Below are 15,330 nucleotides of genomic sequence, written 5' to 3'. Positions count from 1 at the left end.
AGTATATATATTCTTGATCAGTTTCAATAGACGAGTCGATAGAGCCATGTCTGTCTGTCCGTCTGTCCGTCCGTCCGTCCGTCTTTTTGAGCGCCTGGATCTCAGAGACTATAAAAGCTAGAGCCACCAAATTTTGCATCCATACTTCTGTATGCTCACACTGTTACAAGTGTATTTCAAAAATGAGCCCCGCCCCCTTTCGCCACCGCAAAAGGGCGAAAACCTCCCAAAACCTCAGATCACCAAATTGGGATACGATTGGATCATTATTATAGCCACAATGAAGAAATTAATTTGCAGTGGCCAAACCCACCCCGTCCCGCAGCTTATGGCAGCACACTCTGCTTCGCGCGGTTTATGGCCTCTGCCCCTGACACGTCTCTGCCGCTGCCAGGTGAAGACAAAATTTGACAAATAACCGCTAAAGTGCAGATATACTTAGTACTGAGTGCCGGGTATAAAAGTTGTGATGCGTAAGAAGCGTCGCACACGTCCCTTCTCGTTTTATAAATTAAATTCACACAGAAAAGTCTTCTTACAATTTGAATGCAAACGAGATGTTATCTATGTGGCAACTGCATTTTATGGTCATTGGTTTTTGAATAATTAATGTGACTGTGTTAATTCATCGAACTAGTGTGGATTATGACCAAATGTTTTATAGTTAGCTGTAAAGAAAATTTGTATAAAAACTCCAGGCTTTTTAGCACCTGAAAAGTAAATGTTTTACCCATGGGTAAGTACCATTTTCTTTTGAATAGTCGTAATATATGGGATATGTGTCATAGAACTGAAGATTCAGTTGTTTTTTGGCATTCAATTAGACATAACTTTAAGCCACAAGCAAATAACCTTTTCAGCTCAGCTCTGATTTGTAGTGGCCCTCTATGCAAATATAGCCATACATTTGTATGCTAATTGGCACTCGTACACACACATAGTGCAGATCAGCAGATGTTTGATTTCCATAGTTTTCACCTCTTTTATATTTTGGCAAACATTTCGGTTTTGCGAATTTCTATGCGACTTTCTAAAGCCGATTAAATAACCTTCAACAGAGATGTCAAAACCATGAATTTTCAAACATTTAAAAGAAAGATTAACTGGTATTTCATTTTGAAGTCATATCATGCACGTGGAGAGATCAGTTCTGAAACTTTAGCATACGAAAATAGAGCAAACTTATTATTATTGTGACTATTTTTTGTTTTAATTATTTTTTTAAGCGCTGAATCCCTACATTTAAACATTCCAACTAGTACCTTCACAACCCAATTGAGACATTACAAAAGGACCAAACCCCATGCCATACGCAGCACGGACTATCAATGCAGAAATGGTTGTTTATCGAGGATTCAAAGTTTTGGCAAAGCCCAATTTTTGTAAGCGCCTCAGAGGCCGTGCTGCTAATGAACGCCTTGCGAGCAGACTGCGGTTTCTTTTCATCCTGTCACTGAACCGGCTTGTATGTCTTCCTATTTGCTGCCCAAATGTGTGCAGATTAAGGTCCCGGTGTAGGGTGGAGTCTCGCACATACCACTTGCAGATTTTTACTTGTCTCAATGCTCGTTTTTGTAGCACTATTAGCAGTTATATCCCAGATCTGCACACCTTACAACCAAACCGGGGACACGCAGTGAACATACACTCCCAATCAGACGAATAGACTCACGAGTTTTCAAAAAGAAAAAGGTTTCTAAAAATCCAGCAACGAATGATAGTGGAGCAAACCTATTTTTCCATTAATCAAGATTCTTTTCCTTATTTAAAAAGTAAAGAATTCGACTTCTAAGTGAAAAGGGTATTTTTTATGAATTATTTTGTGTAAATGATGAAACTCAATGATGATAAATATTTTGTTTATCAGGTTTGGAGCTTAACTAATAATGTTTGTGGAAAACTTTTTTGGAATTGCTTGGTAATGTCCTTCAGGACATTAAAATGAAGGGGATTTCAAAGGGTTCAATTAATTCTCGCTGCAGGCCATGTGATTCTCGCTAGGGCGGGGTAGATCTGCAGTGAATATGGAGTAAAGCAACGGACCAAGATTGCAGCCACCTTCCACTGCTTTGGGAAGAACTGCACCCTGAACATAGCATTAAAGATTAATTCCATGTAAAGCATTGCCCTTAGAGGCAATCTAAATCAAACCATCTAATTCGAAGAATTTCTAGCAATTATGAAAGTAAAACCTGTTTGCTGTTTCCTCTACAATTGCCTTGTCGTCAAGTACTTACGAGTACTTATGCCAAAATAAATCTTGGTTAATGCCAAACAGTTCTTCAACGACCTCTAACTGGTATGGTAACAAATTGTTAATGGCCTTCAACAAGAATAACCCAAAGATGCGAAACCAAAACCACAAGTTCAGTTGGCATTTGGTAATAAAAAGATAGCAAGGAGTTAGAGTAATGTTTCTGATGTCTAAATACTTCGAAAAGATGATTAAGAATGTTTCAATATGAAGATGTATAGAGGAAAGTATCGCCAAACAGACGCCGGTTACCATCTCAAGTTCTAAATCTGAATTAATTGGAACTATTCTTGCCAATATGAGAACGATTCCTATTTAAAGAGGAGTTAATTTTTTAAATACACTGGTTTCAGTGTGAGCATACAGCAGTCTGGAGCCAAAATTTGGTGGCTCTAGCTCTTATAGTCTCTGAGAACTAGCCGACAAACAAGACGGACAGACGGACGGACGGACAGATGGACAGACAGACATGGATCTATCGACTCGGCTATTGATGCTGATCAAGAATATATATACTTTATGGGGTCGGAGATGTTTCCTTCTGTGCGTTACATACATTCTCTTTGTGCACAAATACAATATACCCTATTTACTCTTCGAGTACCGGGTATAAAAAAACAAATTAGAAATTCAGAATTTAGAAAAAAAAAAAAAAACGTAAAATAAACACAAAATAATAAAGAAAAGAATAAACATATAAACAAATAAAAACAAAATATAGTCGATGCTTAAGTTTTACTTTGTTCCAGTTAGGGAACAGATATCCAGACTTACGGTTTCTACATGAATCCTCACACGAGCTGCAACTGTTAGAGTTCAAAATAGAAAGTGCTTTAAACCCTACTTTCCATAAAAAAAAACATTTCTTTATATAGTTATATATATATATTTTGTAACTAATGATAAATAGTTGTATTTGTTGCTTTGTTAAATTAATACACGCTTCTGTTGTCGCTCGTCATTTTCTTTGATTCTGGATACCATTTGCATGCCGATGATTTTTGTTCTATTTTTTCTCGAACGCTTAAGTTAAATTTAATTATATCATTTCATTAGTTTAGTTATTAGGTTTAACAGTATGCTATAATTAGTTTACAAAGATTGCAGTTTACATAAACATGTACATTACACATAGACATATACATAAGGGTATATATATGTATACATATGTATATTCCGCATATATTTTTATATTCATCTATAGCCTATGATTTTGTCGCATTGATTTAGCATGTTTTTAGCTTGTTTTCTTTTTGTTTTTATAGTCTGTAATGGTATGTATCTTATTTAACTTAGTGGCTTTGAATAATATACAGCTAAATGTAAAATACTAGACGTAGTTGATGGGTTTAGCTAATAAACTCTAAGAGCACAGAACGTAAATGAACGCCGCGTTCAAGGCCGAGGGGCAGGGGCAAATAAATTATATTTGTGGCTGATAAATGTACCAGAATTTTTCAAGAAAAAAAGGGATGAAACGAAACGAAACATACCAGTTAAAAATTCAAATAAATCTGCTTCCGCGTGCACATTTGATGACCTTTTATATTGCTTAGGTTTTTGGGTTTTTTTCAATTTCCAATAAGTGGCCTAAAGCAGAGGTTCTACATGGTTAGGCTGCCTCTCTTCACCCTCGTCTCCTTTTCCTTACAGTCTACATTTATGTACATCCTTTTCGTTTTTGTTGTTGTTGTTGTTTTAGGCACCCAGCGGCGCTTGTTATGTGTCGTAGTCATCCTGCTGGGAGCTAAAGTAGCTCACCAGGCCACTGAACTCGCCCACCGCCGGACCTGTCGCCACTGGCGGTGGTCCACTGGTGTCGTGCGCCGAGCCAGAGTCCTCTTCTGCTATGACCGCTGGCGAGCCCACAGCTCGCGCTGCTGCCGCCTCGGCCACACCCACGGTCATTGGGGACTTGGCTATGGGCGGATAGGCCTCCAGGGTTGTCAGTTTTTTGCTCGTTATCACCGAAGGCGGTGGTGGCTGTTGGTGCTGCTGCTGCTGTGGGGGCGCCTTGTGTGCCATAACTTCCGCGGGTGGTGCTGCTGCCACTGGAGCTGGTGATTTGCCACGCGTCAGCGCTGACACCGAATGATTTGTGGGCGTGACAGGCGGCGGGGCACTCACAATCACCGAACTGGGCGCTGCATGGGCGGGTGGTGTGGTCAGCGGAGGCGGCGGTGGATAGTAGCCATACGGTGGATAGCCGCCTGAAGGAAACCAAACATTAGAGAGAGAATCTCGGAGGTGGAAACTCCACTCTCTACTTACGTGCACCTGCCACATAGTCCACGGCACCGGGTCGCATATTACCAGGCGGTGGTCCGGGTGGTCCAACGCGTGGCTGATAATTGGGATTGCCATAAATGGGCGGACCGCGGCTGTAAAAAACGAAGAAAATATTCAACAGGTTCCTTCATTGAACCCTCGACGGCTCTTACCTGTAGGGATTCAAGTGTGGCGATGCATGTCTCGCTGGTGGCGGTCCCGTGCCATAGACACTGCCCAGTGGCGGTCCACCGTGATGTTCGGCTCCGTGCATGTAGGCGGGACGCGTATTGGGCGGCGCCCCCCCGCTACTCGCTGTCGATGTGGGTGGTGGGGCTCCACGCAGCGGCGGCGGCGGTCCGTAGGTGGGACGCAGCGCTGAGTGTGGTGGCGGCAGGCCGGGCGGCATTTGTGGACGCAGCAGGTGACGCGGTGGTCCCGGCGACGCGGCTGGACCCACGCCAGACGATGGTGAACGCGAACCAGGCGCGGAGGTGGGCGGCGGCAGCGGTTGGCCATAGAATCGTGCAAATTCCGCGCTGCTGGGATACATGCCCGCGGGTGGACCACGTGCATGCGGATGCGCCGAGAGATGCGTGGGCATTCGCGTGATTACCGACGCCTGCGAGGAGGCGGCAACCGTTGTGGGTGGTGGGGCATCTTCGTGGGGCTTGAACAGCTGCGCTGGCACGCCCTTAATCTTGTCCACGGGTGGCGCTGGAGTTCCAGGTGTGGTCGAGGCTGCTGTGACGGCCGCTGCCGTTTGTTGCTTCTGCAATTGATCCCGCAGCGGCGTCACCTTTTTCCGGCGTCCACGTGGCTTGCTGTCGACTGGCGGCGGTGGAGGTCCAGCCGCCTGTGGCTCGGGTGCACGGACTGCCGCCTGTTGCGTGGCCACACTGGCCTGGTGCATCAGGTGGGCCGCAGCCGAGGGCATGGACATGACTAGTGGCAAGTGCTGGGCCGTGGGAGGTGGCTGTGGATAGTTGCCGCGACCCAGCGGCTGGCCGAGTGGCGCCGACAGCGCATTCTGCAGCAGCTGCATGGCCGGCACGGACTGCGAGAGCTGACGCTGCAGCATGGGATGCATGCCATGTGGCGGCGGCAGCAGCGATGCCGGTGGTCCGTGCTGTCCAGGGCCCGGAAACTGATGCCGCAGCAGAGGCGGATGCATGGTGGGCATGGGCAGACGCTTACGATGCGGCTCCTGCAGACCCGACGACGGCGGTGCGGCGGCTGCATGGGGCGTCGGAGGCATGGGAGGCGTCTCCGCAGGGGCAGCAACTTTGCTGGCCTTGGCCTTGGCGGGTGTCGTGCGCAGCACCTCCTCGGGGCCGGGCAGCTCTCTGGCAGCCGCTGCACTAAACTGCTCCTCCTCCTCGACCATACGGGCAATGGCATCCTCCATGTCCTCGGGCAGATCGGCATCGTCCAGCATCATTTCGGCATCGTCCAGCTCCTCCGACTCATCCTTGTCGTCCAGGTCGGCAATGGTCTCGCCCTTGCGCTGCAGATAGTCAATGTCCAGCACCTTGGCCTGCCGTATGACCGACAGCGGCACTGTGGAGAGGGAATCCCCACCCGCAGGACCCTTGCTGGGCGTTCGCTTCTCCTGTGCGCCGGCGGCTGTGGGCGCCTGTCCCGGTGCCGTGCCCTTGATGGGCGTGAGGCGCGGCGTGGCCGCCAGCTTGGCTCCTTCTGCGTTCTTTTCCGCCAGCATTCGTTTGATCTCCTCCTGCTTTTGGATGAACTTTTGTCGCTCCTCGGGCGGCGTGTCGGGCCGATGGACGCCCGGCTTGATGCCGCCATCCGAGCTGTCGTCATCAAAGTCCTCGATGTAGGCGTAGCGACGACCTCGCGTGCGTGTCCGCTCATCCGAAGCGGCGCCCTCGTCCTCCTCCGACGACGGCGGCTTCTTCTTCTTGGACTTTCCTTTGCCCTTGCCCGTCTGTGCGGTGGAGGCGCTCGGTTTGAGTGGCTGCGAGCGTGGCTGCTTGCCCGAACCCTTGCCCGAGGTCGGTGCACCCTCGTCATCGTCCTCATCCTCCTCCTCCGGCTCGCTTTCGCTGATATCATCATCGGAGTACTCCAAACGTTTCGGTTTCTTGGCCGGCTGCGCGGGCTTCTTGAGCTTTGGCGACTTCCTTGCTATGCCCGCGGCCGAGCTGCACTTTTTGTTGTTCGTTTTCTTCTTTTTCGATGGATGCCAGGCGCCATCCTCGCTCTCGCTTGTCGTATCATCGCACAGATCCGCACTGTCCATGTTCTCGGTCAACTCGGACCCAGCGTCCTCGTCGTCATCCGTTTCGGTTTCCGTGTAATCGGAGTCCTCCTTCTTCTTCTTCTTGGATTTGGGCTTCTTTTGCTCCTCCTCGCTTTCGTCGCTCTCCTCCACCACGAACTTGCGATCCTTGCGACGCTCTCGGGCGGCTCTTCGGGCCGCCTTGCGCTGCTTCTTGCCACGGCCCGGCCGTCTGTAGACCTCCAGACTGGAGTCCGAGTCATCGGAGGCAGACTGTGAGGTGTCCTCATCGCTGTAACTGGACGTCTTGAAGTCCTCATCGCTGCCATGATCCTCCTCGGAGCTAACATCCAGCGTGGTCAGCTTTCGTGGCTTCTTTTTCGCTGGCGGCTGCTTCGTTTTGCTGCGCTTCAGCGGCACCTCGTCGTCGTCGTCTGAGCTGCTGCTAAATTTCGTTGGTTGTTCTTCATTTACAACGGAAGGCGGACGCTCCTCGGGCTGCTCCTCATCCTCGGGCACATCGTCGCGACGTGCCTTCTCCTTGTCCGCCTCGATAATGGTGGATATGTCCTTGCCACGGCCCAGATTGCCCGCACCCGCGACCTCATCCATTTCCTTTTTGAGCGCCGAATTGATCAGATCATCGTACTCGTTGAGGCGATAGCTGACATTGATCTGCCGTCGCTTGCGCAGCTTGTAGATGGGCTCATCGTCCGAGTCCGAGAAGCTGCTGCTGTTGCTGCTCGAACCAGAGCCGGAGGCACTGCCCCCAGACTGGCTCTTGCCACCGCCGCCGCCGCTGCTGCTGTCCGAGTCGCCGCCGCGTCGACGTCTGGTGCCGCGTTTGGCTGCCTTGCGATTGCTGCGCCCGTCGCCGCGACGTCTCTTCGGTTTGTCCGCTTTGCTCTGCTTGCTGGCCACCTCGTCGCGATCATCATCGTCGTCGTCGTCATCCTCATGGCGCTCCGCCTTGGACGCCTCACGATCCTCCGCCAGCTTGACGGCCTCACGCTCCTGTCGCTCGCGCTCTGCCACCTCGGCCAGACGTTTTTCCTGCTGCTTGTGCGCCACCATCTGGTCGAAGCGCTGCAGCTGCTGCTCCAGGGCCACAATGAGGTGCTCCTGCTGGCAGGGCGGACAGTGCCAGTCGCCCTCGGGTATGTAGAACAGCACCGGCGACAGGCAGGAGCAGTGATAGCCCTTGTTGCAGTTGGGCGTATCGCAGAGGAGTATCCATTCGGGATGATCCGACTTGCCGCACTCGTTGCATGCCTCATCCGCATCGTAGTCCTCCTCGTTCTCTTTGCGCACCGTGCGTGCACGCTTCATGGGCACCACCTGCGACTCATCTTCCAGCTCGGATTCCGGGGAGAACTCGTGATCCGAGCGGAAGAGCGGAGATCCTGGATCTGTGTCGTAATGCGGAGGTTCTTCTTCCTCCTCTTCGCTGTCCGCTTGTTGATCCGAGTCCGAGGACCAGCCATCTTTGCCCGGCAGCTTCTTTTTCTTCTTTTTAGCCTCCTCCGCCTCGCTGGCCTCGGATGACTCGGCTTCCTCTTCCTCCTCGCTCCGCGTTGGCTCTGGCACTGTGGGATCCTGCTCCTTCTGTGCCTTTTTCTTCTTTTTGAGCTCCTGCTTCATGGAACGCAGCGCCACCTCCTCCTGCTTGCGTCGCTCGGCCTCCTCCTTGATCTTCTGCTGTGCAATCCGGCGCGACTGACGCACTGGCGTCTCAGAGTCCACGCACTCAATGATGTTTGTGGTGTCCACCTCGCGCTTCTTGCGCGGACCACGGCCACGTCCCACGGGTTTTGCGGGCTGCTCTTCCTTGGCTGCGCTAACTTCGCTGATGGATTCCTCATCCAAGGGCTCCTCTGGCTCTGCCAGAGGTTCCTCTTTGGATGGCTGTTTCGGTTGGAGAGGCTCCTCCTCCTTGAAGGGCGTTTCCTCCTCCTTGAGGGGTTTCTTCGTTAGAGGTTCTTCCTCTTTGTGTGGTTTCTTCTGGGGCGTTTCCTCCTTCTTCGCTGCAGTTTCTGTTTTTATTTGAGCCTTCAATTTGGTTGCCACTTTGGTGGGTGGTTCCTCAGTGTCCTCCTCCTCCTCTTCCTCACTGGTTTCATGCTTCACCTCAGCCTTTGCTTCTGGCATGAGCTTCTCCTTGGGTCCGCCGCGCGTTCGTTTGGGTTGCGGCAGTTCGGAATAAACGACTGCCGCACCACCCCGACGACCGGAACGACGCGCAGAGCTTTCGGGTGGGGATGAGGTGTCCTTCGAGGGTAGCGGCGGAGTTGATTCTTTGACTGGAAGGCTTTCAGGTGGTGCTGATGCCTTCTGTTTGGCCTGGGGCGGCGATACAGTCTTCTCTTTGACCCGCACTGGCACTGGAGATATTTCTTTGACTTCCACTGGCACTGGAGTCTTCTCTTTCCCTTGCGCTGGGGATGGCGACCTCTCCTTGACTGGCGGTACCGATGGAGGAGCCATCACCATTGTTGATGGTGCAACTGGAGACTTTTCCTTAGCAGGAGGTGCCATTGGAGGCTGCTCCTTGACAGCTGGTGGCACTGGAGTCTTCTCCTTGGCTGGTGGTGCCACTGGAGTCTTCTCCTTGGCTGGTGGAGTCTTATCTGTGATTGGAATTGCCGCAGGAATCTTTTCTTTTATTGGCGACGGTGACAGCGACAGCTCCTTGGCGGGTGGCAGTGCCTTCTCCTTTATTAGAGGCGGACACGCAGCCTTTTCCTTAGATGCAGGCGGCGACGAAGCCTTCTGTTTGGATGGAGACGGCAAAGCATCTTTCGTAGCAGGCGACTTCTCATTGAAGGAAAGTGCCGTCGGAGATCTCTCAATGATGGAAATTCCTGCCGGAGACTTATCCTTGGCTGGTGGAGACCTGTCCTTGATTGGTATGGATCTCCCCTTGCCTGCTGGGGACTTCTCTTTAGTAGGTGGCAGCATCAAAAGCCTCTCCATGGCTGGTGGCGGTGAAGGGTCCTTCTGCTTGGTGGATGATTCGGGCACAATCTTCTCACTGATTGAAAGAGCAGGCGATGGAAGCTGTTCCTTGGTTGGTGCTGACAGCACAGCCTTGTCCTTGGTTAGAGAAATCGCCTGATCCTCTTCTTCGACGATATCCTGCTCGTTGTTGCGCTTAAGCTTCTCGCTAACTGCCGGCGGTGCCTCGTTGCACGACGATTCCTTGGAATCCTTGGCATCTTCACTGCTGCGTCGCTTGCGCTGACGCTCCTCCAGGACAGCAGGCGGCGCTGCCGGCGCTGGGGTGAGCGCCACCGTCTCACTGTTTGTGCGCTTCCTGGGTACGGCCTCCTCGTCGCTCTCCTCCTGTCGCAGCTGCGTGAGCAGGTTCTTCTTCAATGGCTTTGTTATTGGCGATTTCTTCGGATGACTGAAGGATGGGGCGGGGGGCGTGGCTTCTCTGGGAGGAGGTGGCGGCAGAGACACATTTGGCGTTGGTTCTGTGGGCTGCTCGGGCATCTTTTCAGGCTCCTTTTCTGGCAACTTTTCGGTCATAAAGTCGGGCAACTTTTCGGGCGTTTTCTTCAGCTTCTTCTCGATAATCTCGGCTAGCGTTGGCTTCTGCTTGGTCACGGGCGCCTTCTCCAAGTGCCTCTTGGGCGCAATAATCTTGCGTCGACTTCGTGGATCTTCTTCGCCGCTGGAGGAGGTCGTCTCCTCGACCTGTGTCTTCTGTGCCTCAACTTTGCGACGCGCCTCCACATTTGAGGTCTTGGGACGCATCTTAATGCGCTTTCCCCCCACATCCAGATCGTCCAGTGCCTCTTCGATCTCCTCCTCGTGCGGCTGCGCATCCACTTCGCTCTCGGAGGTTGATTGTCGCGCGGGTGCGGTCACAAAGTCATTGAGGCGACGCTTGCGATTGGGCAGTATCGATGCGGGCTTCGGGTATTCACTCGCTGTGGCGTTTATGTTCATTGGTACGTCGAATTGATGTACAGATTCTACAGCTGGAGCTTTCATTTGGCTGGATTTGGCTTCATTCTCCTGCTTTTCGCCGTTGTCTTTGGCAACTACAGCCTTGGAAGTGCTGGGCAAATCGTGTTGTACATTTCCCAATGGCTTGTCTTTAATTTGAGAGCCATTATTGCTAGTTTCGAACTTCTTTTCGGCTGTAAACGGTACATCAACGGGCTTAGCCTGCTCGTTGAGAAGAATTACAGCTTCGGTGATGGCTTTAGGCTGCGCTTTCGGAAGAACTTGGGCTGCGGCTTTAGGCTGCTCGTTGGGAAGAATAACGGCTTCGGCGACGATCGTATGCAGCTCTTTAGGAAGAACAGCCGCTTCCGCGATGATTTTAGGCTGCTCGTTGGGAACAGTAACCGCTTCAATGACGACCTTAGGCTGCTCCTTGGGCGGCATTGTGGAGTTATCGTTTGGAAACGATTTACTGCTTTTTAGTGGAGGAGAATCAACAACCAATGCCTTAACCGGTTCGGGTGACAATTCCTTAGCTTTTAGAACCTTTTCAGTATCGGTTTTGATCATGTTTGTGGCTGGAGTGGCAGCAGGGTTCTTCTCGCTTATTGGCTTGTCTTTGGAATCATCTGAAAACTTCTTTGAGTCGTCCAGAAATGTTTTCAAATCACTATTAGCAGACTCACAATCTTTTGCAACAGGTTTTTCACCCTTCATGGCTTCAGTTTGGATTTGAATCGCTTTGTTTTGTTCCGTTTCAATCGAAATTGCATTCGGACAGTTCTTAATCGTTTCAGAATTGATTTGAATGGAGTCAGAACTGCTCTTAAACGTTTCAGAACTGCTTATTACCGTTTCAGAAATGCCTTTAACCGTATCAAGACTGCTTTTTATCGTTTCAGGCGATTCCGAATTGCTTTTAGTCGATTCAGAACTGGTTTTAGTCGATTCAGAACTGCTTTTAGTCGATTCCGAACTGCTTTTAGTTGATTCAGAACTGCTTCCACCTTTTTCAGGACCGCTTTTAGCATTTTCCGAACTACTTTTAGTCGATTCCTTGTCGGTATTCAAAGCTTTAACGACATTGGAAGCTTCAATTTCGACCGGAACTGGCCTATTGTCATTGACGCCTGCTTTAGCTTGAGTTTCCTTTGGTTCTACTTTGATTTCTGTAGCTTTTGAGCTGCCCTTGGGACTCTTAGTTGCTGTCACAGATCCCTCGCTGCATGCCGCAGCTTCTTCCTCTAAATTTGACTCACTTTTTGAGTGATTTTCAAACTCTTTTTCCTGTATATAATTCGCTTTGCCTTCTTTAATATCATCTTTGAGTTTTGTATCATTTTCTTCAATAAGTTGGGAGATTTTCTGATTCGTTTCAATCACTTTGATCTGGTATTCTGGCTGTTCTGTGCTGGTTGCTTGCTGGGCTTTCTTTTGCCCTGCTTCTGGTGAGATTTCTTTTGTTTCGTTGCCTGTTTTGGTAGCTGCCTCTTGCTGGTGGCTTTGTGGCTCCTCCTTGAGGTCACTGCCATTGCGTGGCGGTGTGCCTTCTCGGGTGCCACTGTCACCGTTGGTCTTCTCCTCGTTTAGACTATCGAAAATACTTCGTTTCGCTTCCTGCTTTGGTGTTTGCTTAATGGGACTCAGCTTCAGGCAGCCGGGCTCGCCAAAAAAGAATGTGGCCTTTGGCTCTGAATGTGTAGGTGCTGCTGCTGTCGTCGCCGCTGCTGCCTCTTCCGCAGAAGCTTCGTTTTTGCCATTGCCCACTAGACATTCGGCGCCGTTGCCCATGCCAAACACATGGATGACAGCCTCCTCTATGGCTTCACTCGGCTCCAGTTCATTGGCGTTCGTTTCTTGATCGAAATTGCTTAGGAAATTGCCATCAGCGGCATCACAGTCGCTGCCTGATCCCTGCCCACTCACCGTCATGGTGGGCTCTTCAATGGCTTCGCCCACTTCGTCATCTGCCTCCTCATCATCCTCTTCGATGTCTGCTGCCGCACTGTCAATATCGTCGTCATCCTCCTCATCATCATCGTCTCCACTGCCCTCCTCTTCTTCCGCTTCATCGAGTTCCGAATCCTCGTCATCTTCCTCCTCCTCCTCGCCAGATTCGGCATCGTTTTCATCCTTTGTGCTTTCGTAGCGGCTTGGTTTCTTGATGCGTTTGATGTCCAACAACGTGGGTCGGTGTTTCTTTTGCTGCTCCTCCACCGATTCTGTGGGACTGCTGTCCACCTCTTCAATGGAACGTTTCTTGGCCGGAGCCGGCGAGCAGCTGCCTCCCAGTTTTGTTTGTGTGATGAACAGTGGCTGGTAAAAGAAGGCATAAAGAATGAGGTACGGCCGATTCGTGGCACTCTTTTGTATACTTACCTTGACCCTTTTGGCCTTTTGTTCGTCTTGATCGGGTGAGCGCAGTTTGATCTTCAAATTGGGCACCAATTTCGCTGGCTCCTCCTTGATTTGTGGCTCTGGCTGCTGCTCATCCTCATCCTCTCCCTCATCTTCGTCGTCGTCATCCTCTTCTTCCTTTTCTTCGGGTGGTGGTGGCTTAGCGGGGCAACTATTACTGCTGCTCGTATCTTCATCCGCCTCGCCAATATCCTTGGAGGGCAGCACCACCTCATTGCCACGCAGCCTGGCTATAAGATTCACGAATTCATCCCTATTGGTGGCCACCACCTGCCAGATTTCCTCATCTAGGTGCTCCTGATAGATGCGCAGATTGCAGTCATCGTCCTGGGTCAACCAGTAGGCATGCCCCAGTCGATCACGACCAATGGGCTCCGAGCGCAGGGTATTCGAATTCTGCGTGAGTATGTGGGCGCGGAATTTGACATTGCGCTCGAACTGGCTCTCCAGGAGTTCCTAAAAAGATCAGATAATGTTAGTAATTGGCATATTGAGAAGTGGATGTTCTGTCTTACCCGAAAAATCCTTAGTTTGACTTTTAGGCTGGAGTTTTTGTAGCCAAAACGTTCGATTTCCCAAGCATCTTGGAGCGAGTATCCGAAACAGAATTTACTGAGAGCCGATTCCCAGTTCTTCTCATGCACCGTTTTGCGTGTCTTTCGCAGGAGTTTGATATGCAAATCCTTCAGTTCAGGAACTATAAAATTATTGTAAAATGGATTATTTAATATTCATATATGGAAAATTCTCTTGTTTGTTGGGGCAACACAGCAACGATTTCTCTTTCATTCACAAACGCAACACTGCAGCAGCGCTCCCTTCAACTGTCTTACCATTGCATCTCTCTCACCCTCTCTGTCTCGGTTTCACTAATGCACTTACTGCATCGCGATCTCGCTCTTGCTGCTTTACTAATGCAATTACTACAAACACACGCATTGCACGCTCTCACTCTCTCTCAATAAGTGTTGTCAAAAGAGAGAGCAGAATTATAAGGAATTTCCCAAGTAAATGTTAATTTAAAGTTATGGAAAACGCACATTTCCCATGAAAAAACACTTCAAATACAAGCTACTTTTATATAACTTGACTAATAGAGTTTTTTTTTTTGCTATATTTAATTTAAAAAAGCAAAAACAGTGATTCAATTGCGCTCTCTCTCAATCACACACGCACCCACACACATGCACTCACCTTCATCGTTGTTTGTCAACCACTCCTGCAAATGCTTAAAATTCGGCAAAATCAGGCCCAAATCTTTGGCGAATTTTTGCAAAAACGCACAAATCACTGCAAAATCAGGATCATTTGCACACGAATGCAGTGTAGTGCTTAGAGCATCCTCATCTTTACATTCCTCCGTTATTGCCTCTGTTGGGATTGTGGTCGCCGCTGCAGCCGTAGCTGAGGACGCCGCCATTTTTCATGCGTCCCCGAAACGGGCCGAGAAAATTTCTTGTAGCACACGAAAAAATATATATACTACACAGATGAAATTGAGTTATTTCCACTGAATTGACATGGCATTTGTCCAAGATCTAAGCGTTTCTATTGCACTTCACTGTACTGCATCGATTAGTCATATTTCTCTAGCCAAATTGTTTGTTTTACATATTAATTTTGTGGTTTGAAACAAAAGAAAACATCGATTCGGTGGCAGTCTGACCGCGGACTTACCGACAAATAATACCGCCCTGTCCTTGTAAATATACCGCAATATACTTTTTCATTTTAGAAATATACCGAAAATATACAGAGAAAAACAAAATGAACGAACCTTACCCACATAGCCAACCCCTTCAATGCCTCTACTTAACAATGGGCTAACGTTATTTTCTGTTGATCGCAAATCATATTCCTTGATTTTAATATTCGGACTGAAATTACTAGCTAGCTAGGACTAGCTAGGCCTGAACATATGGATGTATCAGATAATTAAATCAATATTTTAGATTGCCGTCTATTTTTAAGGACTATCTTTAGTTGAATTTGTTAGAAGATGAGGCTTTAACATGACGGGCCAATACATTAAGACGAAGTGTGTACGGAATAAGCTGTGTGGGCGGAATGAGAAGTCTGTTCCGAATGCTGGCCAACCAATTTCCCCTATGAGTATATATGTACAATAATATATCCTATATCTGGAGCCAAGGATGACAACATTTTCCAATTACATACATATATAAGATTATTT

The 15,330-nt window shown here is 49.3% G+C and overlaps 1 protein-coding gene across 4 annotated transcripts; it reads right to left on the bottom strand.

The window, feature by feature from the left end:
* Positions 1-3,142: 3,142 nt before the first annotated feature.
* Positions 3,143-14,803, bottom strand: LOC117901978 (remodeling and spacing factor 1). 4 transcript variants are annotated; one of them, XM_034812984.1, is made up of 7 exons: positions 14,331-14,803; positions 13,652-13,833; positions 13,098-13,592; positions 4,696-13,034; positions 4,526-4,635; positions 4,183-4,464; positions 3,143-4,125 (listed from the first exon to the last, which is right to left on the bottom strand). In XM_034812984.1, exons 1-7 carry the CDS (start codon positions 14,554-14,556, stop codon positions 3,974-3,976), a joined length of 9,786 nt encoding a protein of 3,261 aa, XP_034668875.1. In that variant the 5' UTR covers positions 14,557-14,803; the 3' UTR covers positions 3,143-3,973. The 4 variants fall into 4 exon arrangements, with proteins under 4 accessions (XP_034668875.1, XP_034668873.1, XP_034668872.1 ...); XM_034812982.1 differs by having other exon boundaries at positions 3,143-4,464; positions 4,696-8,701; positions 8,756-13,034; XM_034812981.1 differs by having other exon boundaries at positions 3,143-4,464.
* Positions 14,804-15,330: the final 527 nt, after the last annotated feature.

Source organism: Drosophila subobscura, chromosome U (genome assembly GCF_008121235.1).
Source record: "Drosophila subobscura isolate 14011-0131.10 chromosome U, UCBerk_Dsub_1.0, whole genome shotgun sequence".
Lineage (NCBI taxonomy): Eukaryota > Metazoa > Arthropoda > Insecta > Diptera > Drosophilidae > Drosophila > Drosophila subobscura.
This window is presented reverse-complemented; position numbering and strand designations above follow the sequence as displayed.